This window comes from Anomaloglossus baeobatrachus, chromosome 5 (assembly GCF_048569485.1).
Source record: "Anomaloglossus baeobatrachus isolate aAnoBae1 chromosome 5, aAnoBae1.hap1, whole genome shotgun sequence".
NCBI lineage: Eukaryota > Metazoa > Chordata > Amphibia > Anura > Aromobatidae > Anomaloglossus > Anomaloglossus baeobatrachus.
Genome location: NC_134357.1, coordinates 551,512,810 through 551,540,622, shown reverse-complemented (window position 1 = coordinate 551,540,622; position 27,813 = coordinate 551,512,810). Strand labels below are relative to the sequence as shown.

Here is a 27,813-nt window from a genome sequence, read left to right as displayed (position 1 = left end):
ATGTTTGGTGTCTATGAACTCGCACCGTCCTCCGACATCATACCAACATATCAGTACCATATAGTGAACAGAGTGAATAAAATACAGTGGAACCTCGCTTAACGAGTAACCCACTTAACGAGAATTTCGCTTAACAAGCAAAGCTTTCTGTAAATTTGTAACCCGGTTTATGAGAAAGCTTTTCTGTACGAGCAAAATCGTCACCACACACCCTTCCGGTTCCGTACATCCACCGCGCTGTGACCCGCACTTGCAGTCCACACAAACACACACAAGCACGCACACACAGACACAAACGTACACGCACGCACACACATACAGTATTATGCTCACCTTACCTTCCGTTCCACCGCCGGCCTCATGGTTCTTGTAGTCTGCCCGCTCATTGCGACGTCCTCGCGGCGAACTACATGACCCAGGAGGCCGGCGATGGAACGGAAGGTAAGGTGAGCATAATATGTGTATCTTCTGTTCCATCGCTGGCCTCCTGGTCCTGTAGTTCGCCGCTCCACTCCAGCCTGTGCATCGGCAACCATAGAGACGAAGCAGGAACTTCCTCGTCACCACTACTCAAAGGCAGCGCGCTGGCCAATCAGAGGCAAGCGGCTCCTGCCTTTGAAGTCAGCGCCCTGGCAGCGGAAGTTCCTCCCTCGTCGCTATCGTAACCCGATACACAGCCCGTACCGGAGAACAGCAAGTCCCAGGAGACCGGCGATGGAACGGAAGGTAAGGTGAGCATAATATGTGGGTGCTTGTGTGTTTGTGTGAGTTTGTGCCTGTTTGTACGTGTTTGTGCATGTGTGTAATGACACAATAGGGGACCTGAATGGGACATTTAACAAGTTGTGGAACGAATTGTCTGCATAGCAATGATTTCCTATGGGAAATCTTGCTTTGCTGAACTAGTAACAAGGACACTCCCAGAAAGGATTGTTCTAATTAACCAAGGTTCCACTGTATCTCAAAAACAATAGTTCAATCGCACTTTTTTTTCCCAATTTTTCCGCATTTGGAATTTTTTGCCGTTTTCCAGTACACTACATGGTAAAACTCATGGTTTCATTTACGAGTACAGCTCGTTTTGCAAAAATGAGCCCTCACATAGCCAGAATGATTGAAAAATAAAAAAGTTACATCTGTTGGAAAAATGGCGAAAAAAAGAAACGGAAAGCGCAAAATCAGCCGGTTGTGAAGGGGTTAAAATATTGCTAGTTTACTCATGCTAAGATATAATCACATAGGACTACACAATGACCTTAACATTTAGGAAATTCTGTGTTGTTCTCTAATTTTGATCTGTGTATATTATAATTCTAATGTAACTTCTAATGTGCTTTCCCTTTTTTTATTACTTACTTGCCTTTACTTTGACTGTCTCTTTTGTGTTCTCTTGTCCAGTTTGTCAAATATATGATTTCTCTCTATGTGCATTTTCATAGTGGTCAACAAATTATAACTTTCAAATAAAACATTTCTCACCTTCTAGGTATGATAATTGGTTCTACTCTTGTGAGTTTTGTGATGTTTAAAAATATGCCATTTGTGTGTAAAATATTTCTCTCAATCTGGACATGGCAAGGGTTTCTCCCGTGTGTGAATTCTTTGGTGTTTAGCAAGACTTGATGGATCTGAAAAACATTTCCCACATTCTGAACATACAAAAGGCTTCTCCCCTGTGTGAGTTCTCTGATGTGCAACAAGCCTGGATTTATATACAAAACATCTCTCACATTCGGAACATGAAAAAGGCTTCTCCCCTGAGTGAGTACTCTGGTGTTTAACAAAACTTGATCTTTCTGCAAAACTTTTCCCACATTCTGAACATGAAAAGGGTTTTTCCCCAGTGTGAATTCTTTGGTGTTTAACAAGACTTGATTTCTCTGCAAAACATTTCCCACATTCTGAACATGAAAAAGGCTTCTCCCCTGTGTGGGTTCTCTGATGTACAACAAGAGTTGATTTATATACAAAACATTTCCCACATTCTGAACATGAATATGGCTTCTCCTCCATGTGAGTTTTCTGATGTGTAACAAAATGTGATTTATATGCAAAACATATCCCACATTCTGAACATGAATATGGCTTCTCCCCTGTGTGAGTTCTCTTATGTGTACCAAGATGTGATTTGTTGTTAAAACATTTCCCACATTCAGAACATGAAAAAGGCTTCTCCCCCGTGTGAGTTCTCTGATGTGTAACAAGATTTGATTTTTGTTTAAAACATTTCTCACATTCTGAACATGAATATGGCTTCTCCCCTGTGTGAGTTCTCTGATGTATAACAAAATATGATTTACGTGCAAAACATCTCCCACATTCTGAACATAAAAACTGCTTCTCCCCTGTGTGAATTTTTTGGTGAGCTACAAAACTTGATTTCCAGGTAAAATGTTTCTCACAATTTAAACATGAAAATCTCTTCTCCCCTGTGTGAATTTTTTTAGGGATTTTTAGATATTCTGAAGTTGAAAATGGCTTCTTTGCCGTAAGAGAACTTTGATTTTTAATGCCTCTTTTGTGACATTTATTTTTCTTACAAGTCTGTGATGAATCAGAAGGTAGAACTTGTTTAAAAGAATCAGATGATAGATCATTGGTGTGACGGGATGATGGTATTTCTGGAATAGTGACATTCATTTCAGTGATATCTTGTGTGATATCAAGGTCATCAGATTTAAACATTGAAGATGTCAGTTGTGCCTCTAATTTCCTGGTACCGTCATCTGCCAAGAAAAAATTATATTTAATAATATATAAAAATGTAAGGATATAATTTATAAAAATCTTTATAAATCTAATTAGGGTGCTACCGCTAAGGACTGTATTGTCTGTGATGTTGAGGTGGAGAGGCTACTTGAAGCAGCACTTGCCATGCAATGTAGTACATGCTCTTTTTGGCCCTCATCTACAAGTCGTACTGCTGTGCAGCTGCCAAAGAAAGGGAGTCAAGTAGCCTGTCCAGTAGCAGGTTGTTGTCTGTGGATAGGACGAGCCGGTGTTTGTTCAGTAGAATTTTCAGTAACATTAGCACCTATCCCACTTACACCTCGAACACCATGGCTATTTCACCTTCCAGCACAACCTAGGGATTTTCCACGCATGCTTGATGTACCCTTCCTCTCTTTTAACTAGCCATTTCACAGCCATAGGCCCACACCTGTCAGTCATCTATCACTAAATTAACAATCAGCATTTATTTGCTGAGATAGTGTGGCAGGACCACAGAATTATCAATTACTATTTATATGCCGAAATATCTATTTGTTGCAGGCCGCAGTGCCATAGATTTAGGTATCAGAATTTCGATGCTGAAATTTCAATGGCTGGCAGGAGCACAGATTTAGCAAGCACTGTTTAGATGCGGAAATGTCTATTTGTGCCAGGAGCACAGAGTTAGGAATTTGTATTTATCTGCAGTGATAAATGCCGCATATCCGCTTCTTGTGTGTAAAGGGACATGTGACTTAGACAACCAATGACACAAGCCCTTGTGTCTGAACATTGTTAATGGTTTCAGTGCACTGATTGTTTGCCAGAATATCCAATCATTAAGTTAGGAAAAAATTAAAAAAAGGTCGCCACTCCTCTGACATCTCCCCACCTCCTCCCCTCATCAAACACCTCCCCCTGCTCATTATACAGCACCACTATCCTAGCCAAAGTGATAATAAGATACAAGAAAAGCATTAAAGCATATGCGAACAGTTAATGAACAAAAGCCAAATTTTACTGATTTTGAGCAAAGTTCTTGGGAATCCAAACCCGAATGGACAAGGCTCGTGCCGAATTTGAGATTTACGAACCTTTTTTGAACAAGTTCGCTCATCTCTAGTCCTGAGCCACTACTTCAAAAACCCTGGTACCCTGCCTTCACCGGGAGGTGGGGGAAGACATCTTTGATGCAAAATATATCTTTGCAATGAAAAGGTGAAACCCTCTTTTTGGTTGATTGGAAGGGGTTTGGTCCTAAGCAGAGGTCATGGTAGCAGAGGAAGAAGAATAATTCCTCTCTCCTCCTGAAGAGATTACTTTCAGGTCTAGAAAACAGGGAGTGGGGGGGGGAGTAGGGGGGTACTGTTTACAATGCCATTACTGGTGTTCCTGCACTGACGTGCCCTTTCTCCCCGCTGAAGACGCTAGCACACTTACTCTCCTGGTCGCCCAGCAGTGGCTTCTATGTCACCAGTAGATGCCGACATATACAAGGCATGCATATGCCACGCAGGTCTCCTGGGAGCCTGTGCACCTATTATTAAAAGGCTAGCATGCCCTATTCCCTAGGTATTTAAGACATCCTACCCCTATGGGAGGTGCTTGGACACCGTAGTCTATCTTTAGAGATGCGTTGCTAGTTGTCAGGTCCTGTTCCATTTGCTGAGTCTTATGCTGTGTGCAACACATGTCTGTATCCTAGTATGCGCTGTGCCCGGCGGATCAGCTGCATCTATATATACCAGCTGTACCTACCATACCTGCTGCATCTATCTATACTAGCTGTGCTCTCTGGACCTGCAGTGACTGTCAGTATCCAATCCCCGACCCCTGGGGCCAGCTGTCAATCATACGGTGTTCAGCGTTTCACTCTTTTGGTGTCATGGCGGCGTCGGACTCAGTTCACACTGCTGAGTTTGACAAACAGCCTTGGATCATTTCATTTACTGGCTTGTTATCATCCGCTGGGAGCAAAGGCTGCTGATCACTAGTTGCCTTCACCCTTTATAAGGTTTGGGATACTGGGGCTGAGTGCCGGATATAGCTTTGCTCCTCTGTTCCTGTGGTTATCCTGTTATATATAGTGTTGAGCGAGTAGTTAATTATTCGTACTCGCTATGCTGTTAGCGAGTACTGTCCGCTACTCGCATATTCATTACGAGTAGCAGGCACAATGTAAGTCAATGGGAAATATTCACTAAGTAGCAAGTAACCCGAAAGCCGTACTTTTGGTGCGAGTAGTGAACCTTGTCTTCACTAGAGCCTCTGATGTTCAGCATCAGAGGCTCTAGTGAAGACAAGGTAATCATTTAGTTAACGCCCCTTGTGGTTGAGCCAGTGCTGATGCTCAGTGAGTCCACTCCCTCTCGCAGCCACAAGCATAACATAGCTAAAGAAATTGTAAGTTATATAAATTGTAATTATTTACTAAAACAAAAACAGTTCACAATCTAACAGTAGACCTCAGAGCAGGAACCAGTAGACCATAATTTTCAACCCTCTTTGTTCATTTTGCCTCCCGTATATTTGAATAAGTCATGAAATAATATTTTGTAGGGCAAAATTATATCAAACTGCTTCTCAGCCAGTGGAAAAATGGAAGTTTCGCAATGGTTGTAGCTGAAAGACTCTTGATGATAAAGAGATATGGGTTCTGTAGAGTCAAAATAGTCATTTAGACTAAAGCAGAATACGGTAAATGCTATTTATTCACTATATGTTGTGGTATCACTATTTCTTTTAAGAGCATCCAAATGCAATGTTTGATCACTTTTTGTTGAATTTCAGTTTTGTTTTTAAATAAATGGAAAACAAATCAACCTAACATTACAGCTAAGATAAAGTAGAATATGCCACAGAAGAAAATCTCAGAAACACTGGGATCAGATGAAGCATTACAAAGGCGTTATCATGTAAAGTGACAGATGTCAGATTGGAGAAATGGGGCCTGGATAGGAGCAGAAAACTAGCTGCAGTGGAAAGCCATGAAATAAGAGCGGCTTTGGTACTAACTACTATAGAGAAAACTGTGACTATAGACAATAACACATCTACAAAAATGACCGCCCTCCACCCCGACAGCCTTAACCACCAGTGATTTAGTAACTAGAGGTGACACATCTGGAGTAATTACAGTATGTGGCTCGGGGGCTCTCGGCAATCTAAACTATTGTAGGGGCCAATATGAGTTTGTTGAAAAAAATGTAGACCTTTATTTTCTGCCTCTCGGACTCCACAATGGACGGCTCCAGTACAAGTTCTTTTATAATGGACATTTATGTATAATTCCAAACAGAGAACATATCTTTCAGGTTCTTTAAGGTAAAATTATCAGAACTTCATGTGTTAATTATTAGCCATTTTTTCTAATTACATTTTGGAAATAATGTGGGTGGGCTGCCCGGCCTCCATGTACCCACTGTGGGGTAATTCTAACCTCCCTCATATGTTACAGTTACCCTGTGCCGATCTTTGGATATAAGCTCCCTTATTAGCACATTCAGCAGAAGGGAGAGAAGGAAGATCCATCAATAAGATGCCGAGATTCTAGGAAGATGGATTCATTGTTCTCAGTGGGAAAAACAATAAGAATCTTGTAGTTATGATACTTATTAATGGCAAACAAAAATAAAATATGTTACAAAGCAAGCTTTCCAGACTACTGAGGTCTCTTCATCAACTACAAGATTATTATTTTGTTTCTCCCGCTGAGAGCAATCAATCTGGTGAACACGGCACCAAACTAAGAATCTAGGAAGTCAACAGTAAAGATGAGCGGACCTTTGGAAGTTCGATTCGGAGGCAGAGTCGAACCTTAGATAAGGTTCGGTTTGTGATCCTGACTTGATCCGAGCATCAATAGAAGACTTTTATTGGGCAGTTCGTGGCTCCACACACATACTGCCATCCATAAGCAGAACACTTCTGGGTGAGGGTGTGTGGGGTTTTTCAAAGAACTTTTGTGCGTGTGTGCACCCTACACCTGATCATGCTGATTTTACTCCCAGTGCGAACCATTAAAACACTGTACACGACTTTCACAGGGCTGAGCATCAATCATACCCAAGCACAGTGCTCCTCACTTGAGTGGTTTACTCATAACTCACTCGAACATTGAACCAAAACTTTGTTTCTTGGTAGTTGGTTTTCGAACCCAAAGCTCAGGTTTGCTCATATTTGCTCAACAGCATCATTATCCACCACTTTCTGTTAGAGGTCCACCATACAGATTATATTTTTCTTCCCATGATTTTCTATGTTGTCTGCATATTCTACGTATGCTGTAATTTGGCTTTGCAGATTAGAGATCTGGGCAGCTATGGGTCAACATCTTCTAATTTCCGGGGATAGGGTGGATCCTACCTGTAAGATCTGGCTGAAACCTATCTAACTCCAACAGAATGGCGTCCAATGCCCAAAATAATAGCTGCAGAATGGTGACTGTGACGCCCTGGCAAAACCAGGTAGTCACACATTAGGCCCCGCATAACACCTTCCCTCACAGGGTTACATACAGCCGACCTGAAACCCTAGTCACCTCCCTCAGAGCAAGACAGGTACACCAGTGGGCAGGACCAGGCAGTTAGGGAACGCCAACCTAGGGGTCTAGACAGCCCGGGGCGGGAAAACAAACAGTTGAGTTCGAGTTCAGTAGTTTTGAGTGGAGGCTGGAGCTAGGTGTAGCTCCAGCAGAGGAGAAGCTCAAGTTGAACGGTGCCAGGGTTGGAGCCCTGGTACCTTGGCTAGGTGGCAGACAGTGGTCTCCGTCGGCAGGCGACGGGAAGACGGCAGCCGGAGATCCGAGGTGGACCGGGAGAGGGCTGCAGCCCGCGGGTACCGACACCAGAGACCCGACCCAGAAACCGTGCACAGAGGGGGTACTCGGACCCTGAAGCCAGGACCGGAACCAACAGCATAGCTAATCAACCGAAAGAGGGCAGAATTATAGGTCCTGTCCCAACCAAAGTCCCAAAAGCAGACAAACACCCACAGAGAGGGATAGGGCAACCGCCAGGGCCCATAGATCCTACGGGTCAGCATCAGCGGGCACGGCTCCTCAGGTACACAAAAAGCCGGGAGCGGACTCCCATGCTCCATACCGGGAAGTCTAAACAAACAGCAGAACTAGTGCAGAGGAAAAGACGGCGACCACCAGCCCGGGTGGGGGACCAGAGTACAACCGGCTGCGGTGGCCGGCCACCAGCACCTTGGTTTACCAAAAGACTCGTGTGATTCATTTAATTGTGAGTAACCAAACATCCCCTAGTATGTCCGGGCGCGCTGCCATCGCCATACCTTGCACAAAGACACTGGGTCCCGGGGCAACCATCCCTACCCACGGGGAGGTTAACATCCAGCTGCCACCACATCTCCCCCAGGTGTCCCACAACAGCAGCGGTGGTGTCCCACTTCACCACACACCGTGGGTGGCGTCACAAACTGAATACGGCCAAGGCCATACAACTACGTCCCCCTTTTCCTTTTTTCGTGTCCGCGTGACCCCCGGGTCTGGAGGATCCTTTGAGCCACACAGCGGGTCCGCATCCGAGCAGCCCGGCTGCTACAGGCGTGGAGGCGGCACATGACCATAGGTTGTGGGCTAGACTACAAACCCGGATAAAGCAGCCACAGCCGGTGACTGAGAAGAATCTGTGACTTCTCTGCATTTAGTGGTCACTACTCACCTGGGCGGTTATCTGTAGGAATCTCCTCTTTACACCCCTCATCACCCCTCATATATGTCTCTGTAGTATTAATATGGGTTAGATCTTCAACCTGAAACAAATATTGTAGAAGTCACAGACAGATGGAGAAGTCACATCTATGATCAGCTCTAATCCTGCCATCTCCACCGCTCTCATTACACAAGTATAAAACATATAATACTGGTGGATAAAACAAGACTGAGCACAAGACCTTCACAGCCGTCTACACATCATAGGGAGATTTCATGGCTCCTTCTCTCCATCTACCTGATGATCCTGAGGAACATCGGGATCTTCTTGCATACAGTCCTGTGGGAGAAGAGGACAGGGACATCTCTCTGGTGTTGTCCTTTTACTGGATAGAACTGGGGGAAACACATACAGGGACTGAATTCATTCCTTACATACAGATAATTATAGGCCGTGTGTATTTAGTCCTGTCTATTACCTGGTGATGTGAGGGGCTGGGGAACCTCCATCATGACGTCCTTGTACAGATCTTTGTGTCCTTCTAAATACTTCCACTCCTCCATGGAGAAATAGACGGTGACGTCCTGACACCTTATAGGAACCTGACACATACAATGATACAGTCACCCCCCGATCCCTTCATAGCGTTACTGTATAATGTCCCAGCATTCACAGCAGTGTCACCTCTCCAGTCAGCAGCTCAATCATCTTGTAGGTAAGTTCTAGGATCTTCTGGTCATTGATGTCCTCATGTATCGGGGGGTGAGGTGGATGCCCCGTGATTGGGCTCAAGGGTCTTCCCCATCCCTCAGACACAGGGTCCTGACAGCGCTCACTAGAGGTCTTCTTCACTACTGTGTAATCCTGGTTATGGAGAGACACAGTAAGAAATCTCACTACAGACATTTCCAGAGTCCTCACCTCTCCAGTTCCATACCTCCCAACATTTAAAGATGAGAAAGAGGGACAAAGTATGCGGCGCGCGTAGCGGCAATTTTAAGCCATGCCCCCTTACCACACCCATTTTGCAATCCGTCACGCCCACATCCAATCCTTTTCAGCACTGCTGATCACATTGTTTAAGGCTGCGTGCCCACGATCAGTATTTGCAGCATTTTGTATGTAGCGTGTTTTTGCTGTGTCTAAAACGCCGCATTGTACAGTACAAGCACAGTGGAGGGTTTCTAGAAATCCTGTGCTCACTGTGCTTGTTTTTTCTGCAGCAAACACTGACCTGCGGAGCGTCTTTCCAGACTGCAGCATATCAATTGTTTGCTGCAGTTGCATGCGTCCTCCGTAGGGAGAACACAGCAGCAGACCGCAGCGCACTGAACCCTGATCATGGGCACAGGCAGCTGTGTTCTCCTGCGGAGGAGACGTGCAGCCCTGCAGGTCAGGACCCGCTGCCTCAAGGGCACAGTGAGTCCTGATCGTGGGCACAGGCATACGCACATATACGATACATATTTGAAGACAAATTCCCTAAAATACATATAAACAGACAAATCTATACACAGTCATCTGCACTGACATACATAGATATATACATCATACATATACACACATTGGAGGTAATAATATGGGGAAGCCGGCAGCAGCCGCACTCACCTACCCCGCTTGTCTCTATCCAGCTCCTCCTCGCATGTGATCACTTGGCAACACTTTAACAGACCTAGCAACGCACAGTGCACACTGACACCGCTGTGTATGTATCACAAGGGAGGATGGGGGTTTTATATACGAATATATATATATATATATATATATATATATATATATATATATATATATACACACACACACTGTATATATGCAGTATATACAGCACAGGAGGGGCTGGGGGCTACAGTATATGCAGCACAGGAGGGGCTGGGGGCTACAGTATATACAGCACAGGAGGGGCTGGGGGCTACAGTATAGGGGGCTACAGTATATACAGCACAGGAGGGGCTGGGGCTACAATATATACAGCACAGGAGGGGCTGGGGGCTACAGTATATACAGCACAGGAGGGGCTGGGGGCATAGACAGTACTTGAGGGGCTGGGTGCTACAGTATATACAGCACAGGAGGGGCTAGGGGCTACAGTATATACAGCACAGGAGGGGCTGGGGATATAGTATATACAGCACAGGAGGGTCTTGAAGCATAGACAGTACTTGAGGGGCATACATATTAGGCCTGTTTCAGATGTCAGTGATTTTGGTATGTATGTGCTACTTTTTATACGTACCAGAATCACTGACATACGCAGACCCATTATAATCAATGGATCTGCACACACATCAGTGATTTTTCACTGACCGTGCCTCCGTGCGGCGTACATGCGTATCCGTGATTGCAGCACAGAAACATGTCTGTTTTTTTTCTGGCATCACTGATGTCCCACACACCACACTATGGTGTGATCCGTGAAACACGTACCAGAAAAACACGGACATTTAAAATAAAAATCTTTTTCAACTCCCCTTCTCCAGCGATGCTGAGTTCGGCAGCTGCTCTCTGCTTCTTCCTGGCCGGTTCATTATGGCATGCATATTCACTTATGCAGCCAGAGCCGACCCGGAAGCAGCTGCAGAGGTGACAGAGCGGTGGCTGGATGCTGAATCGAGGGACTCTTCAGCACCACGGAGAGCAGGAGCGGGGGCAGGTGAGTATATGTCCATGTGCAATCACGGCGTACGGATCACGTATCATGGATTGCACATGGACAACCACTGTGTGCCGTGAATCACGAAGTATGAAGGAACATATGCGTGTTTAACATGTCAGTGAAGAACGTCTGTGTTTTTCACTGAGGGGCATACACGTTACTAAGGGGTATACACATTACTGGGGGAAATACACTTTACTGTGTGGCATACAAATTACTGGTAGCATAGATATTACTAAGGGGCATATAGCTCTGGTGTTGGGGCTTATACAGCTCTGGGGGCACATACAGCTCCGATGGGGGGGCTGGGGGCATACAAATCTGGTGTTGGGGCTGGGGGCGCACACAGATCTGGTGAGGGGGGGTGGCTGGAGGCATATAGCTCTGGTGAGGAGAGGGCTGCTGGGGCATACATATCTGGTAAGGGGGGGGCTGAGATACATATCTGGTGGGAGGGGGCTGGAGGCATACAGAGCTGGGGAGTGCTGGGGGGTAGGCTAGTTTCACACTTGCGTTGAATGGCATCCGTCACATTGCGTTGTGTAACGCATGTGACGGATGCCTTGCAAAAAGTGTCATAATAAAGGCCACGGATTCCAGTGAAATAACGCATTGCGTTAAGTTTTCTTTGGGACGAGAGAGAGAGCACCCATCATCCCTGCACACAGCCCGACATCCCCGCACACAGCCCGACATCCCCGCACACATCACCGCACACAGCCCGACATCCCCGCACACATCCCGACATCACCGCACACATCACCGCACACAGCCCGGTATCCCCGCACACAGCCCGACATCCCCGCACACATCACCGCACACATGGCAGGACCCCATGATGCGCGTAGGGAAAGCCTAGTGTATTGTGAAGTAGGACAAGTCTCTGCGGTCTACCCTATAGGAAGGGACAGATGAGATAGAACATAATTAATCAAAAGAGGGGAATTGTTAGAGAAGCCATTTTGTCTTGGTCTTCAGTTAGTTCATAAATTCGTTATATTCCACATATGGGTATTTGACTGGTTATGCAACCAGGAATGAGTAATTGATGTTCTATTCCACATCTGCTATTTGCTATGATTCCACATCTGCCATTTGCTATGATTATCATTAAGTTCCCTAGAATTGTTATTCTTTTGTTTATATACTCCTCTTGGAATACGTAGTCTGTATTACAAGGGTTGATTGATCACATCCCTTGAACGCTTTTTGTTATGATAAACTAAATCTCTTTTGGCCTTGAGACATTATCCTTCCTTATGTGGTAATATCTTCTTTGAAGTCTGAAAATAACCATATGTGGTATCTATCTAAAGTTGTGTAATCATATCACATGTCTCATATTGCGTAATCAGCTTGAAAGGTATAAGAAACCTTCCGATTCCATTAAAGACAGAGTTATATGATATACTATAGACTTGTCTTGTCTTGGTGTGTTAAACCGTTACTCTCACAACCGGCCGATCCGTCCCAGCTACCTGAGAGGAAACAAGAGCCCGGCTTTAACACCCGCACACATCACCGCACACAGCCCGACATCCCTGCACACATCCCGACATCACCGCACACATCACCGCACACAGCCCGGTATCCCCGCACACAGCCCGACATCCCCGCACACAGCCCGACATCCCCGCACACATCACCGCACACAGCCCGGCATCCCCGCACACAGCCCGACATCCCCGCACACATCCCGACACTACAGCCCTCATCATTCCTGCACACATCCCGACACTATCGCACCCATCATCACCGCACACACACACCGGCATTACCTCAGTGACGTCCCCGCTGACAGCGCCATTCACTTCAGTTACTGCGTGGAGCTCACAGGAGCGGCGGTGTTCTACTGCCACTCCTGTCAGCTTCATGTAGCAGAGCTGGATGTGTTGCGGGACCTCTGGATTACGTCGGACCTGGAGGGGTATTTGGGGATTTTAATAAAGTGGTAAAAGAGGGTGTTTTTTTTGTCTTTTATTCCAAATAAAGGATTTTTTCGGGTGTGTGTGTTTATTTTCTTTAACTTACAGATTAATCATGGAGGGTATCTCGGGGAGACGCCTGACATGATTAATCTAGGACTTATTGGCAGCTATGGGCTGCCAATAACTCCTTATTACCCCGATTTGCCAACGCACCAGGGCATATCGGGAAGAGCCGGGTACAGTCCCAGAACTGTCGCATCTAATGGATGCGACTATTCTGGGCGGCTGCTGGCTGATATTGTTAGGCTGGGGGGCTCTCCATAATGTGGGGCTCCCCATCCTGAGAATACCAGCCTTCAGCCGTATGGCTTTATCTGGCTGGTATTAAAATTGGGGGGGACCGCACGCCGTTTTTTTTTTAATTAATTATTTATTTATTGTACTGCACGATATAGACACGCCCACCGGCGGCTGTGATTGGTTGCAGTGAGACAGCTGTCAGTCAGCGTGGGGGCGGGTCTGGCTGCAACCAATCATAGGCGCCAGTGGGCGGGGAAAGCAGGGAATACGAGATTGAATAATGGGCGGCCGGCTTTTTCAAAAGAGGAAAAGCCGCCGGAGCAGTGTGAACGCCGTGCAGCGCCGCGCCGGGGATCGGTGAGTATGAGAGAGGAGGGGAGAGAGGAGGGAGAGGGGGGACAGAGACCAGGAGTGATTTTAAACGATTTTGATCGTTCTGCTGGACATGCTGAGCATGTGCAGTAAAACGTGACGAAATCCGTCAGCGGATTCCGCCGCTTAGCGCATAGCGGCGGAAACCGCCACCATAGACAATCATTAGACACTGTGGCGGATTCCAAAGGAATCCGTCATGGTGCACTATTTTAACGCTCCAAAAAACGTTACATGCTGCGTTCAATCCGCTAGACGCAGCGTCAAAATAACGCCGCTGCGTCATCCAGCGGATGCAACGCAGACACTTGCGTTACAGTGCGTCATCCATACAACTCTATGGAGAATAGCGCGGCCCGTTAACGGACTGCGCTATTCTCCATAGTGACGGAATGCGCTGAACGCAAGTGTGAAACTAGCCGTATATAGATCTGGTGGGGTGGCTGAGGGGTATACAAATCTGGTGTGGGGGCTGGGGGACATACAAATCTGGTGAGTGGGGTGGCTGGAGGCATATAGCTCTGGTGAGGTGAGGGCTGCTGGGGCATACATATCTGGTGGGAGGGGGCTGGAGGCATACAGAGCTGGGGTGTGCTGGGGGGCATATAGATCTGGTGGGGGGGTATACAAATTTGGTGAGGGGGCCATACAGATGTGGTGAGGGGGGTGACTGGAGGCATATAGCTCTGGTGAGGAGGGGGTTGGGGCATACAGCTTTGGGTAGGTGGGGGGGGGGTCACATACAGCGTTCCTTGGTGTTCAGCTCCTCTTCCTGCAGTCTCTTTATCTGTGGACAGAGCTCAGCTTGTTGCTTGGTAGCTCCGCCCACAGATGCACTTCCGTACACAAACAGCCCAGCAGTGAGCAGTGAGTGCACGCTGAGCTGCAGATTTAAAGTGCCGGCAGCCAGAGTGCTGCTGCCGCCCACCCATAACAGCGGCAGCACAGAGCCAAGCAGTGAAGCAGCGCTCGGCTTTGCTCTGCTCATGTGGAGAAAGTCAGACGGGGAGAGAGCGGGTGGACGGAGCCATGGGCGGGACAAAAAGCCTCACGATCGTGACACCGGGACACCCGCTGAAATCCGGTACAGTCCCGCTGTATCCGGGACGGTTGGGAGGTATGCAGTTCTGTCCATCTGTTATTCCCATAGATAAGAATGATGTAATGTGACGTCATCAGAATCTCTCACCTCTCCAGTAAGCCGGAAGAGGATCTCTAGGGTGAGGTGTAATATCCTCTCCGCCATCTTGTCCCTGTCCATATCCATCCTTCACGGGGCAATCAGGAGAATTCTCTTCTATAGAAGATCTCCACTGAGAGGATCCGATATTGTAGGGACCTGAATGGGGAGAAGATGACGATGTAACATCATAAAGAATCCGCTGTAATAATACAATTACTGGAGATAATAAGGGGAAACATATGAGGAGACAGAAGAAGTAGAAGTTGTAGAAGTTGTTCGCTCTTGTCTCGTATGGACTGGAACATAAATTGAATTGCTGACTTAGACGTCTCCTCCGCTCCCAATCACTGGTCAGTTTGGTCAATGCTTCAGCCACTGATTGACTGCAGAGATCACATTTGTTATTACCGACCAAACTGACAGGAAATCCAGAGACTGGCGGGGACCCAAGCAGCGGGGGCACAGGAATCATGGGGGATCATTAATACAGTAGTCAGTTTAGTCTGTCACTGACTCCATTACCACCACTAAATGTAAATTAAAATGTCTTCATGTACAGAGCTTTAGTTTTGGCATTTTTCTTTAAACAATGAATATTTTTTGCACATTATTCCCTTAGGCTTCTGCATGAAAAGTTCCAGAAAAAAAGCAGATCCTAATGCCCTTTTCTTGATTGTGGTGTCTGCTTGGATGCTATGGTAGCTAGGGGGCTAATAGTGTTTTTTCGGTCTGCAATGTACACTGGAAATCAAAATTAGAGAACAATGTGTGATCACTTGCGTTTTCAGAAATAATGTACAGTGGTACGTCGCTTAACAAGTAACCCACTTAACGAGAATTTCGCTTAACAAGCAAAGCTTTCTGTAAATTTGTAACCCGCTTTACGAGAAAGCTTTGCTGGACGAGCAAAATCCTCACTGCACACACTTCCGGTTCCGTCCATCCACCGTGCTCTAACCCGCACTTGCAGTCCACACAAACACACACATGTACGCACAAACACACACAAACACACACGCACGCACATACAGTATTATGCTCACCTTACCTTCCGTTCCACCGCCGGCCTTATGGTTCTTGTAGTTCGCGGCGAACTACAAGTACCATGAGGCCGGCGGTGGAACGGAAGGTAAGGTGAGCATATAATATGTGTACCTTCCGTTTCATCGCCGGTCTCCTGGGTCCTGTAGTGCGCCGCTCCGCTTTGCTCCACTCCAGGCACAGGCATCGGCATCCATAGCGACGAAGCAGGAACTTCCTGGTTCCTGTCACCGCTACTCAAAGGCAGTGCGCTGGCCAATCAGAGGCAAGCGGCTCTGCCTTTGACGTCAGCGATCTGGCAGGAAGTTCCGCCCTCGTTGTTATGGATACCCGATACACGGCCCGCACCGGAGAACAGCAAGTCCCAGGAGACCGGCGATGGTATGGAAGGTAAGGTGAGCATATAATAATAATAAAGTTTATTTATATAGCGCCAACATATTCCGCAGCACTTTACAATCCGGTGGGGGTTGTATAGACAAATACAAAACAAAATGGCACATAATTCAACAGCTACAGTAGGAATGAGGGCCCTGCTCGAAAGCTTAGAATCTATGGATATAATATGTACGTGTGCATGTGTGCTTGTGTGTTTGTGTGTTTGTACATGTTTGTGTGCGTTTGTGCATGTGTGGAATGATAGAATAGGGGACCAGGATGGGACATTTAACACATTGTGGAACGAATCGTCTGCATTGCAATGATTTCCTATGGGAAATCTTGCTCTGCTGAACGAGTAACTTGATTAACAAGCACAGTCCCAGAATGGATTGTTCTCGTTAAGCAAGGTTCCACTGTATTCTAGATTGAGCAACATTTGAAGGGTTTTTGTAAGGGGTACACCATGCCACTAGAACAGTGTTTTCCAAAAGATTGAAAGTTTATCAACATAAACCCTTTATTTTGCCCAAAATGTGATGATCATAATTAGAGAAAAACAATGTCTGTAGCACAAAGAAAGATTATAACTACATTTTCTGAAGGTAACAACAGTCACCAATCAGTAGGAAATGTACAGGTCTTTGATTTGAATTACTTCAGCACATCTTCGGTCACAGGACGTCACTAGTCTCTCACACTGCTCTGGTATGATTTTGGTCCACTCTTCTTCCAGTCTCTTCCACAGTGCTTTGACTGTTGTGGGTTTCTTGATCATAACTTTGTCACCAAGGATTTTCCAGAGGTGTTCTATTGGGTATAGATCAGGACTTATGGTTCAAGAAACCGCCGTTTTGCTGTGTGACGGGACAGTGTCCTGCAAGAAAATTGCTGGCTGATTGAGTGATGAACACAAGTAAGGAACCATGTGGTGTTGAAGAAGGTTCTGATACACACTTGCATTCACTCTGCCATGGAGCTGTATGAGAGGTTCAACTCCTGCTGCAGAAAACATTCCTCAAACCATGACACTTCCTCCACATTTCACTGACTTCTTAACACACTTTGGGTTCAGTCCTTCCCCAGTTTGTCAACGAATATAATGTTTCCTATCAGACCTAAATAAATTAATCTTGCTTTCATCACTAAAATGAACTGTGGACCAAATGCTCTTAAACGTCGTGACACTGTATGACGAGATAGATCCTTACCCTGAGCTGAAGGGGTTAAAGCCGCTCTTCACTCACCTCCTCCTGCAGAGCCGCACACTAGATATATGGTGCTCTGTGCTTCCAGGACCTGTGATGATGTCACATGGAGGGGAGGAGTCAGGGGTCACATGATCAGCTCCTCAGTGTATGCAGGACTCTGCTGTGCTGGGTGTCATGGTGCTGGATGAGGGGAAGGTTATGTGTGGGGTCAGGAGGGGTTTATAGTGTGGATGTAGCAGAGCCGAGTGTATACAACGTGTGCGGAGCGGAGCCGTGTGTGTACGACGTGTACACCGGTGTACTGCGAGTGCAGTGAGATTTTTCTCTCACCCCATACACTTGAATGGGTGTGAGAGAAAGAGTCTCGCATTACAGTCACAGCATGGTGCAATTGTTTTCTCGGTCCGATTAGGGCTGAGAAAATAATCGCTCATGTGTGCTGATGTTGGGGGTGGGCAGACCCCCTACAAAGGGAGCATAGTTAACCCGGAAATGTTATTAATAAAAATGTTTTATTTGTATGTGCATGTGTATTGTGTTAGGGTACCCCTAGTGGCCGGGTGGGACGGCTGTCACCACAGTGGGGAGGAGGAGCCGGCAGAAACAAGGGGAGGAGAGAGCAAGGGTGTGAAAGGAAAGAGAAGATCAGGAGAGCAGTTGTCTCGGGGACGGGAGCGGAGCAGCAGAGCCGGGGCAGAGTGTGGGAGCTGGAAATCAGGGAAGCCGGAGAGACCAGGAGCGGGGCGGAACCTCAGAGAGTGAAGCAGTCCGGTGTGGGTCCGGGCTGTGGGTAGCCAGAAGTGGGAGCCGGGCGAAGAGGAGTAGTCAGGCACATCCCCACTGGAGGGGACGCAAGGACAGGCTTCCCCCAGCTAAGAAAGCGTATCATCACCTTTATTGCCTTGTTTGGGACTTTGTGAAGAATAAAAGAATGTTTGTTCATTGCATTGAACCCTGCCTGAAGAGTGTTTGTGCGCCGGACAACATCTGCACCACCACCACACTCTGCCCCACCAAGTCATCTCCTGTCCCCATAGTGACGGTGGAACCAGGGGTAAGCCTGATAGCAAGGGCCACGACTACAAGGCCAGAGGCACCCCTGGCACCCCGTTACATGTGGCGTAGTCGGCAGGATGCGAATTCCCTGCCAGGGACCCAAGAAGCCGGAGATCAAGTGGTGCCTGGGGCACAGGATCCGGACTACGAGAGAAGAGTTCCAGTCCCCTGGTGGGAAGAAGATACAGTGCCTGCAGCGTTGGACCGGGCACAAGATGGCGGCAAGATGGCCGTTGTCTGTGAAGACGAAGAAAAGGCGCGAAAAGTTGGCGCCAAAAGAAGAGCCTGGGGCTGGCCGGTGCCGAAGAAGAAGGCCGGAGTACTCCGCCCAAAGAGGGGAGGCGCCAGTCCCAGGGCACGCAGAAGAACATGTACAGTGGGCGGTGTCCTGAAGAAAAAGAAGAGCCGCCGCGGAAGAGTCAAGATGATGTGTGAGGCTGGGGGTGGAGCCTGCCCAAGAGTGGGAAACCTAGGCCCGCCTCCATTTCCTCCAGTCTCAGCATCGACTCCGCCGCCATTACTAGCGACATTGCAAGACAAAGAGATGGAGACCTCCGGCCAACAACAGGAACTCGCCACCGCCATGGCCCTGACTAGCCTAGGCCAGGAGCGTCCCAAGCACGCTACCGCAGCAGAAGCATCCCTGCTTGATATTCCGGCCGTGCCCGGAGGCCCAGAACGTCCGGCGAAGGTGACCTGGCTGACCACCTGGGACGCTGCAACCGGAGGCACGACAACTGAGGTACGGGCGACCTATGCCACCCAGCTACCGTTGGGGAACCGGCCCCTGGGGATTACTTATTCCCCCTTGGAGACACCTCCGCCCGTCGCCACAGCCGCAGCACCATCTGTCCCCGTGCGGGAGCCGGCTGAAGTACTTGCCGAGAGGCTGGAGCAAGACCACCGGGGCTTCTTTTGGGACCCTGTAACCCCGTCTCCCATATCGTACCCAAGGGCTCCGTCTCCGGTACCAGACCCCGTCCAAGAGCGGCTGCTTGCGGAGACCATCGGCCGGGAAATGATGGCCGGTCCCGGCGGCGAAGAGCTGGCACTGCGATTCACCACTGGTATAGTGGTGAAATTCAATCAGCAGGAAGGCTATGGGTTTATCCGGGAAGTGAGTACCGGAGATGACTATTTTTATAACCGGGTACACCTGGACGTGGAGGGTCTACCGCGGCGTTGTAGTGGGTGGGCCTACCCCCTACCAGTACCAGCATAGTTTACCCGGCATTGTAATTATTAAAAATGTTGATTTTTATTATTGTATGTTGTGTTAGGGCACCCCCTAGTGGCCGGGTGGGACGGCTGTTGCCACCGGGGAAGGAGGAGTTGGCTGGATGTCTAGGGAAGGGCTGTGTGTGTGTGGAAGTAGTCGGATCCGGGACAGCAGTGTGTGACCATCGGTGGCAGTGTGTATGAGCGGAACATCAGGGGACGCCGGAGTAACGGAGGAGTACGCAACCTCAAGGTCTGATTCCGCTGGTGTGGGTCCGGTGTGTGCTTGACCTAGGAGTGGGAGCCCGGAGAAGTGGAATACCCAGGGCATATCCCCACTAGAGGGCGCGTTTGGGCAGGTTGTCCCCAGCTCCACAGGAAATCTGCTGTCCGGATTGTATCTGTGAAAAATAAATGTTATCTTTTATTGGCATCAACTTCTGCCTGAGGACTGTTTGTGCACCTTTCGACGAAGATACTGACACACATTGTCTAACCAAGTCAGTCCCCAACATTGAAGGAGTGATAGAGCCAGGGGTGTGCCTTGAATTCACTGAGGTCACGACTACACAGCCAGAGGCCTCCCTGGCCCATCGCTTCATGTGGCGTAGTCGGCAGGATGCGAGTCCCCTGCCAGGGACCCAAGAAGCTGGAGATCAGGTCGTGCCTGGGGCACAGGACCCTGACTACGAGGGAAGATTTCCAGTCCCCTGGTGGGAAGAGAACACAGTGCCCGTAGCGTTGGACCGGGTACAAGATGGCGGCAAGAGGGCCGTTATCTGTGAAGTGGAAGAAAAGGCGCGAAAAGTTGGCGCCGAAAGAAGAGCCTGGGGCTGGCCGGTACCGAGGAAGAGGTACAGAGTACTCCGCCCAAAGAGGGGAGGCGCCAGTTCCAGGGCATGGAAGAAAAGATACGAAGTGGGCGGTGTCCGGAAGAAAAAGAAGTACCGCCGCGGAGGAGTCAAGAGGATGCATGAGGCTGGGGGAGGATTCTGTTTAAGAGCGGGAAACGAAGGCCCACCTCCTCTTCCCTCAGTCTCAACGTTGACACCGTCGCCATTGGTCATACAGCCAACGGAGACAGATATGGAGATGTCGGGACAACCGGAAGAGCTTGCTACCACCATGGCTCTGGTCAGTCTAGGCCGAGGGCGGCCTAAGTTTGCGGCTGCAAGTGAAGCCTCCCTTGTGGACCTGCCGATTGGACCGGGAGGTTCCACGCGGCCCGAAAAGGTGTCCTGGAAGACCACGTGGGATGAAAAGACCGGAGGCACGATCACGGAGGTCCGGGCAACGTACGCCACGCGTCCCCCTTGGGAGACCTCACAGCCGGGCGCCCTCGCTGCCACACCAACTGCCTCATATGGAGTGCCGGCCGAAGAGCTAGCTGAGCGGCCGGAGGAGGATCACCTGGGCTTTGTGTGGGATCCGGTCATCGTCCCTTCCCCTGTGCAACACCCCAGAGCTCCATCTCCGGTACCCGACCCTGTCAGAGAACGCCTGATGGCTGAAACCGTCGTCCGGGAAATGTTGTCCGGTCCCGGCGGCGAGGAGCTGGCCCTGCAGTTCACCACCGGAGTGGTGGTGAAGTTTAACCAGCAGGAGGGGTACGGGTTCATCCGAGAAGTAGAGACCGGAGATGACTACTTCTATAATAGAGTCCATCTGGATGTGGAGGGGCTGCCCAAGCGACTCCATACTCTTTGGCCGGGCGAGAAAGTCCAATTCTTGCCGGACGCAGGAAGTCGCGGCCTGTTTGCCGTTGGCGTCTCTCGGATGCCGACCGCCCGGGAAGCGGCCCAGTGGCAGCAGGAGCTGGAGTGGGAGGAGCAGCAGGAGCGACGCCGGAGCCATTCAAGACCGGTCCCGCCCGCGCCCTCTCATTCCCGGCGCACCTTGTCCGCTGCCCCGGAAGCATCATCTGGCCCGACCGCTGACCCGGAGAAGGTTCCCCCGGTGGTAGCGGTGCACCAGAGCGTGACTAACAAGCCGGTCATTGTCCTGGATGTACCGCAACCCGCGCCACCACCACCCCGGGTCGCGACGCCATCACCCCCGCCAGAAGCTGAAGCGGCTGCGTCAGCGGAGCCACCCTTTGCCCCCGTGTCCTTCCGGAGGATACGCCGCCAGCTGGGGCAATCTCTGGGAGCTTACATACAGGCACAAGCGGAGGAGTGGAAGCGGTCCTGGCCTCCAGAATAGACCTCTGCTGAGTCCCTGCTTAAAGACCGGTGTTGTTCCTAAACCGGCAGAAGTTGAAGTTCCAAAGAGTTAAAAAAGTTTTATTTGCCGTCTGCGCATCACCCAGAGACCGGGAGCGCTGTTGCGCCTCCGGGCGCCATCTAAGACCGGGAGCGCTGCTGAGCCTCCGGGCGCCATCTAAGACCGGGAGCGCTGTTGAACCTCCGGGCGCCATCTAAGAGACCGGGAGCGCTGCTGCGCTGTCGCGCCCTGGACTGGCGTCTCTTTTTGTGGACGGGCCGCAGGTGATGGACTGGACTGGAGTTTATCGCCATGATGTTTATGTTTTTACAGTTAAATGTTTTAAGCAGAGCCTTGCTGGGAGGCTCGGATTTTAAGAGGGGAGGCATGTAGTGGGTGGGCCTACCCCCTACCAGTACCAGCATAGTTTACCCGGCATTGTAATTATTAAAAATGTTGATTTTTATTATTGTATGTTGTGTTAGGGCACCCCCTAGTGGCCGGGTGGGACAGCTGTTGCCACCGGGGAAGGAGGAGTCGGCTGGATGTCTAGGGAAGGGCTGTGTGTGTGTGGAAGTAGTCGGATCCGGGACAGCAGTGTGTGACCATCGGTGGCAGTGTGTATGAGCGGAACATCAGGGGACGCCGGAGTAACGGAGGAGTACGCAACCTCAAGGTCTGATTCCGCTGGTGTGGGTCCGGTGTGTGCTTGACCTAGGAGTGGGAGCCCGGAGAAGTGGAATACCCAGGGCATATCCCCACTAGAGGGCGCGTTTGGGCAGGTTGTCCCCAGCTCCACAGGAAATCTGCTGTCCGGATTGTATCTGTGAAAAATAAATGTTATCTTTTATTGGCATCAACTTCTGCCTGAGGACTGTTTGTGCACCTTTCGACGAAGATACTGACACACATTGTCTAACCAAGTCAGTCCCCAACATTGAAGGAGTGATAGAGCCAGGGGTGTGCCTTGAATTCACTGAGGTCACGACTACACAGCCAGAGGCCTCCCTGGCCCATCGCTTCATGTGGCGTAGTCGGCAGGATGCGAGTCCCCTGCCAGGGACCCAAGAAGCTGGAGATCAGGTCGTGCCTGGGGCACAGGACCCTGACTACGAGGGAAGATTTCCAGTCCCCTGGTGGGAAGAGAACACAGTGCCCGTAGCGTTGGACCGGGTACAAGATGGCGGCAAGAGGGCCGTTATCTGTGAAGTGGAAGAAAAGGCGCGAAAAGTTGGCGCCGAAAGAAGAGCCTGGGGCTGGCCGGTACCGAGGAAGAGGTACAGAGTACTCCGCCCAAAGAGGGGAGGCGCCAGTTCCAGGGCATGGAAGAAAAGATACGAAGTGGGCGGTGTCCGGAAGAAAAAGAAGTACCGCCGCGGAGGAGTCAAGAGGATGCATGAGGCTGGGGGAGGATTCTGTTTAAGAGCGGGAAACGAAGGCCCACCTCCTCTTCCCTCAGTCTCAACGTTGACACCGTCGCCATTGGTCATACAGCCAACAGAGACAGATATGGAGATGTCGGGACAACCGGAAGAGCTTGCTACCACCATGGCTCTGGTCAGTCTAGGCCGAGGGCGGCCTAAGTTTGCGGCTGCAAGTGAAGCCTCCCTTGTGGACCTGCCGATTGGACCGGGAGGTTCCACGCGGCCCGAAAAGGTGTCCTGGAAGACCACGTGGGATGAAAAGACCGGAGGCACGATCACGGAGGTCCGGGCAACGTACGCCACGCGTCCCCCTTGGGAGACCTCACAGCCGGGCGCCCTCGCTGCCACACCAACTGCCTCATATGGAGTGCCGGCCGAAGAGCTAGCTGAGCGGCCGGAGGAGGATCACCTGGGCTTTGTGTGGGATCCGGTCATCGTCCCTTCCCCTGTGCAACACCCCAGAGCTCCATCTCCGGTACCCGACCCTGTCAGAGAACGCCTGATGGCTGAAACCGTCGTCCGGGAAATGTCCGGTCCCGGCGGCGAGGAGCTGGCCCTGCAGTTCACCACCGGAGTGGTGGTGAAGTTTAACCAGCAGGAGGGGTACGGGTTCATCCGAGAAGTAGAGACCGGAGATGACTACTTCTATAATAGAGTCCATCTGGATGTGGAGGGGCTGCCCAAGCGACTCCATACTCTTTGGCCGGGCGAGAAAGTCCAATTCTTGCCGGACGCAGGAAGTCGCGGCCTGTTTGCCGTTGGCGTCTCTCGGATGCCGACCGCCCGGGAAGCGGCCCAGTGGCAGCAGGAGCTGGAGTGGGAGGAGCAGCAGGAGCGACGCCGGAGCCATTCAAGACCGGTCCCGCCCGCGCCCTCTCATTTCCGGCGCACCTTGTCCGCTGCCCCGGAAGCATCATCTGGCCCGACCGCTGACCCGGAGAAGGTTCCCCCGGTGGTAGCGGTGCACCAGAGCGTGACTAACAAGCCGGTCATTGTCCTGGATGTACCGCAACCCGCGCCACCACCACCCCGGGTCGCGACGCCATCACCCCCGCCAGAAGCTGAAGCGGCTGCGTCAGCGGAGCCACCCTTTGCCCCCGTGTCCTTCCGGAGGATACGCCGCCAGCTGGGGCAATCTCTGGGAGCTTACATACAGGCACAAGCGGAGGAGTGGAAGCGGTCCTGGCCTCCAGAATAGACCTCTGCTGAGTCCCTGCTTAAAGACCGGTGTTGTTCCTAAACCGGCAGAAGTTGAAGTTCCAAAGAGTTAAAAAAGTTTTATTTGCCGTCTGCGCATCACCCAGAGACCGGGAGCGCTGTTGCGCCTCCGGGCGCCATCTAAGACCGGGAGCGCTGCTGAGCCTCCGGGCGCCATCTAAGACCGGGAGCGCTGTTGAACCTCCGGGCGCCATCTAAGAGACCGGGAGCGCTGCTGCGCTGTCGCGCCCTGGACTGGCGTCTCTTTTTGTGGACGGGCCGCAGGTGATGGACTGGACTGGAGTTTATCGCCATGATGTTTATGTTTTTACAGTTAAATGTTTTAAGCAGAGCCTTGCCGGGAGGCTCGGATTTTAAGAGGGGAGGCATGTAGTGGGTGGGCCTACCCCCTACCAGTACCAGCATAGTTTACCCGGCATTGTAATTATTAAAAATGTTGATTTTTATTATTGTATGTTGTGTTAGGGCACCCCCTAGTGGCCGGGTGGGACAGCTGTTGCCACCGGGGAAGGAGGAGTCGGCTGGATGTCTAGGGAAGGGCTGTGTGTGTGTGGAAGTAGTCGGATCCGGGACAGCAGTGTGTGACCATCGGTGGCAGTGTGTATGAGCGGAACATCAGGGGACGCCGGAGTAACGGAGGAGTACGCAACCTCAAGGTCTGATTCCGCTGGTGTGGGTCCGGTGTGTGCTTTACCTAGGAGTGGGAGCCCGGAGAAGTGGAATACCCAGGGCATATCCCCACTAGAGGGCGCGTTTGGGCAGGTTGTCCCCAGCTCCACAGGAAATCTGCTGTCCGGATTGTATCTGTCAAAAATAAATGTTATCTTTTATTGGCATCAACTTCTGCCTGAGGACTGTTTGTGCACCTTTCGACGAAGATACTGACACACATTGTCTAACCAAGTCAGTCCCCAACATTGAAGGAGTGATAGAGCCAGGGGTGTGCCTTGAATTCACTGAGGTCACGACTACACAGCCAGAGGCCTCCCTGGCCCATCGCTTCAGCGTCTTCACACACTTTATCCGGGTGAGAAAGTGCAGTTTTTACCCGAGGCGGGAAGCCGCGGCCTTTTCGCGGTCGGAGTGGCCAGGATGCCGACCGCCCGTGAAGCGGCCCAATGGCAACAGGAGCTGGAATGGGAAGAGCACCAGGAACGGCGACGGAACCAGCCAAAACCGGTGCCGACTGATGCATCCCATTCCAGGCGCACCTTGGCGGTCACACCGGAGGTGAAGTCTGGCCCGACCGCTGAACCGGAAAAGAGTACCCCGGTGGTGGCGGTCAATCAGAGCGTTACCAATCGTCCGGTAATTGTCCTGGATGTGCCGCAACCCGTGACCCAACCACCCCGGGTAGCACCTCCATCACCCCCAGCGGGGACGGAGGAGGCCACGCCATCACCAGCAGAGGCCTCCTATGCTCCTGTATCTTTCCAGAGGGTCCGCCGACAGCCTGGACAGTCCCTGGGCGATTACATCCAGGCTCAGGCAGCCGAATGGAAAAGGTCCTGGCCTCCGGAGTAGATCGTCCTAGACGCCTTGTATGAAGACCGGTAATGTTGATCAACCGGCAGAAGTTTGTGTTTCAGTTGCTAAGTCCGGAGAGAGTCAGCTGCTGAACTGAGCTGGGGGCTCCTCCGCAGGGCGAAGAGTTTGCAGTTTGTTACGAGTTTTACATGCCTATTGCTCACAACCAAGACCGGGAGCGCTGCTAAGCCTCCGGGCGCCATCCAAGACCGGGAGCGCTGCTAAGCCTCCGGGCGCCATCCAAGACCGGGAGCGCTGCTAAGCCTCCGGGCGCTGTCAAAGACCGGGCGCTGGACTGGGGCACCCTCTTCCGGGCACCCTCCTGTGGACAGGTTCGCAGTTACATTGGACATGTTTTTGCCTAGTTTTAAAAATGTGATTTTTAGATGGGAGCCTTGCCGGGAGGCTCAGGCTTTAAGAGGGGAGGTATGTAGGGGGTGGGCAGACCCCCTACAAAGGGAGCATAGTTAACCCGGAAATGTTATTAATAAAAATGTTTTATTTGTATGTGCATGTGTATTGTGTTAGGGTACCCCTAGTGGCCGGGTGGGACGGCTGTCACCACAGTGTGGAGGAGGAGCCGGCAGAAACAAGGGGAGGAGAGAGCAAGGGTGTGAAAGGAAAGAGAAGATCAGGAGAGCAGTTGTCTCGGGGACGGGAGCGGAGCAGCAGAGCCGGGGCAGAGTGTGGGAGCTGGAAATCAGGGAAGCCGGAGAGACCAGGAGCGGGGCGGAATCTCAGAGAGTGAAGCAGTCCGGTGTGGGTCCGGGCTGTGGGTAGCCAGAAGTGGGAGCCGGGCGAAGAGGAGTAGTCAGGCACATCCCCACTGGAGGGGACGCAAGGACAGGCTTCCCCCAGCTAAGAAAGCATATCATCACCTTTATTGCCTTGTTTGGGACTTTGTGAAGAATAAAAGAATGTTTGTTCATTGCATTGTACCCTGCCTGAAGAGTGTTTGTGCGCCGGACAACATCTGCACCACCAGCACACTCTGCCCCACCAAGTCATCTCCTGTCCCCATAGTGACGGTGGAACCAGGGGTAAGCCTGATAGCAAGGGCCACGACTACAAGGCCAGAGGCACCCCTGGCACCCCGTTACACTGACACACAGGATAATATTGGTTTGAGTGGAATGAGATTTTTTATCGCACTCCACTCGCACCGATTTTCATGCCGTGGGGCTTAGGCCTAACTGACCCTTTTGTAACTTCCCCCTGCACGTGCCCCCACCTCAGGAATGTCCTCTCTGCCTGCCTGCGTGCGTGCGTGCGTGTGTGTGTGTGTGTGTGTGTGTGAGGCTGTGTGAGCAAAAAGAAACTTACCAGCATGTCCGCGACGTGCACTGGCTGGTACTTGTAGTACCACGCTGCTGCTGCCGCTGCCGCTCCTGCTCCACATGAGTATTGTGCGCTCCCCGATGGTCCCTGCGTGCTCCCGTGATGGCCCCTGCGCCCTGCCGATGTTCCCCCCCTGCGAATGTGTTCCCCCGTGATCTCTATTCAGCTCCCGTCTCCTGCCTCTGCTTTTCCAGTCTCCCCCTCCCCCTCTCAATCTCTATCTGCTCTCCCTCCGACGTCCCCTACCTGCCTTCACCGGGTCGTCCGAGGTCTTCACTGGCCCGATCACATCTGCCTCTATCGCTGAGTCCTTCCTGGGTCCTTCCTGAGTCTTCTAATGAGCTGTCCACCTTCCTGCCTGCTGCTCCTGTAAG

General features: G+C 50.6%; 1 protein-coding gene across 1 annotated transcript in view; it reads right to left on the bottom strand.

Moving 5' to 3' along the window:
- Nucleotides 1–512: 512 nt before the first annotated feature.
- LOC142312968 (uncharacterized) overlaps nt 513–27,813 on the bottom strand; it is a 408,714-nt gene continuing 381,413 nt past the window's right edge. The window contains exons 10-13 of the mRNA XM_075351957.1: nt 8,869–8,977; nt 8,688–8,785; nt 8,400–8,490; nt 513–2,726 (exon numbers count right to left, since the gene is read on the bottom strand). Of these exons, the coding sequence (XP_075208072.1) occupies nt 1,561–2,726; nt 8,400–8,490; nt 8,688–8,785; nt 8,869–8,977 (1,464 nt within the window). The 3' untranslated portion in view covers nt 513–1,560. The remainder of the gene's footprint in view (nt 2,727–8,399; nt 8,491–8,687; nt 8,786–8,868; nt 8,978–27,813) is intronic.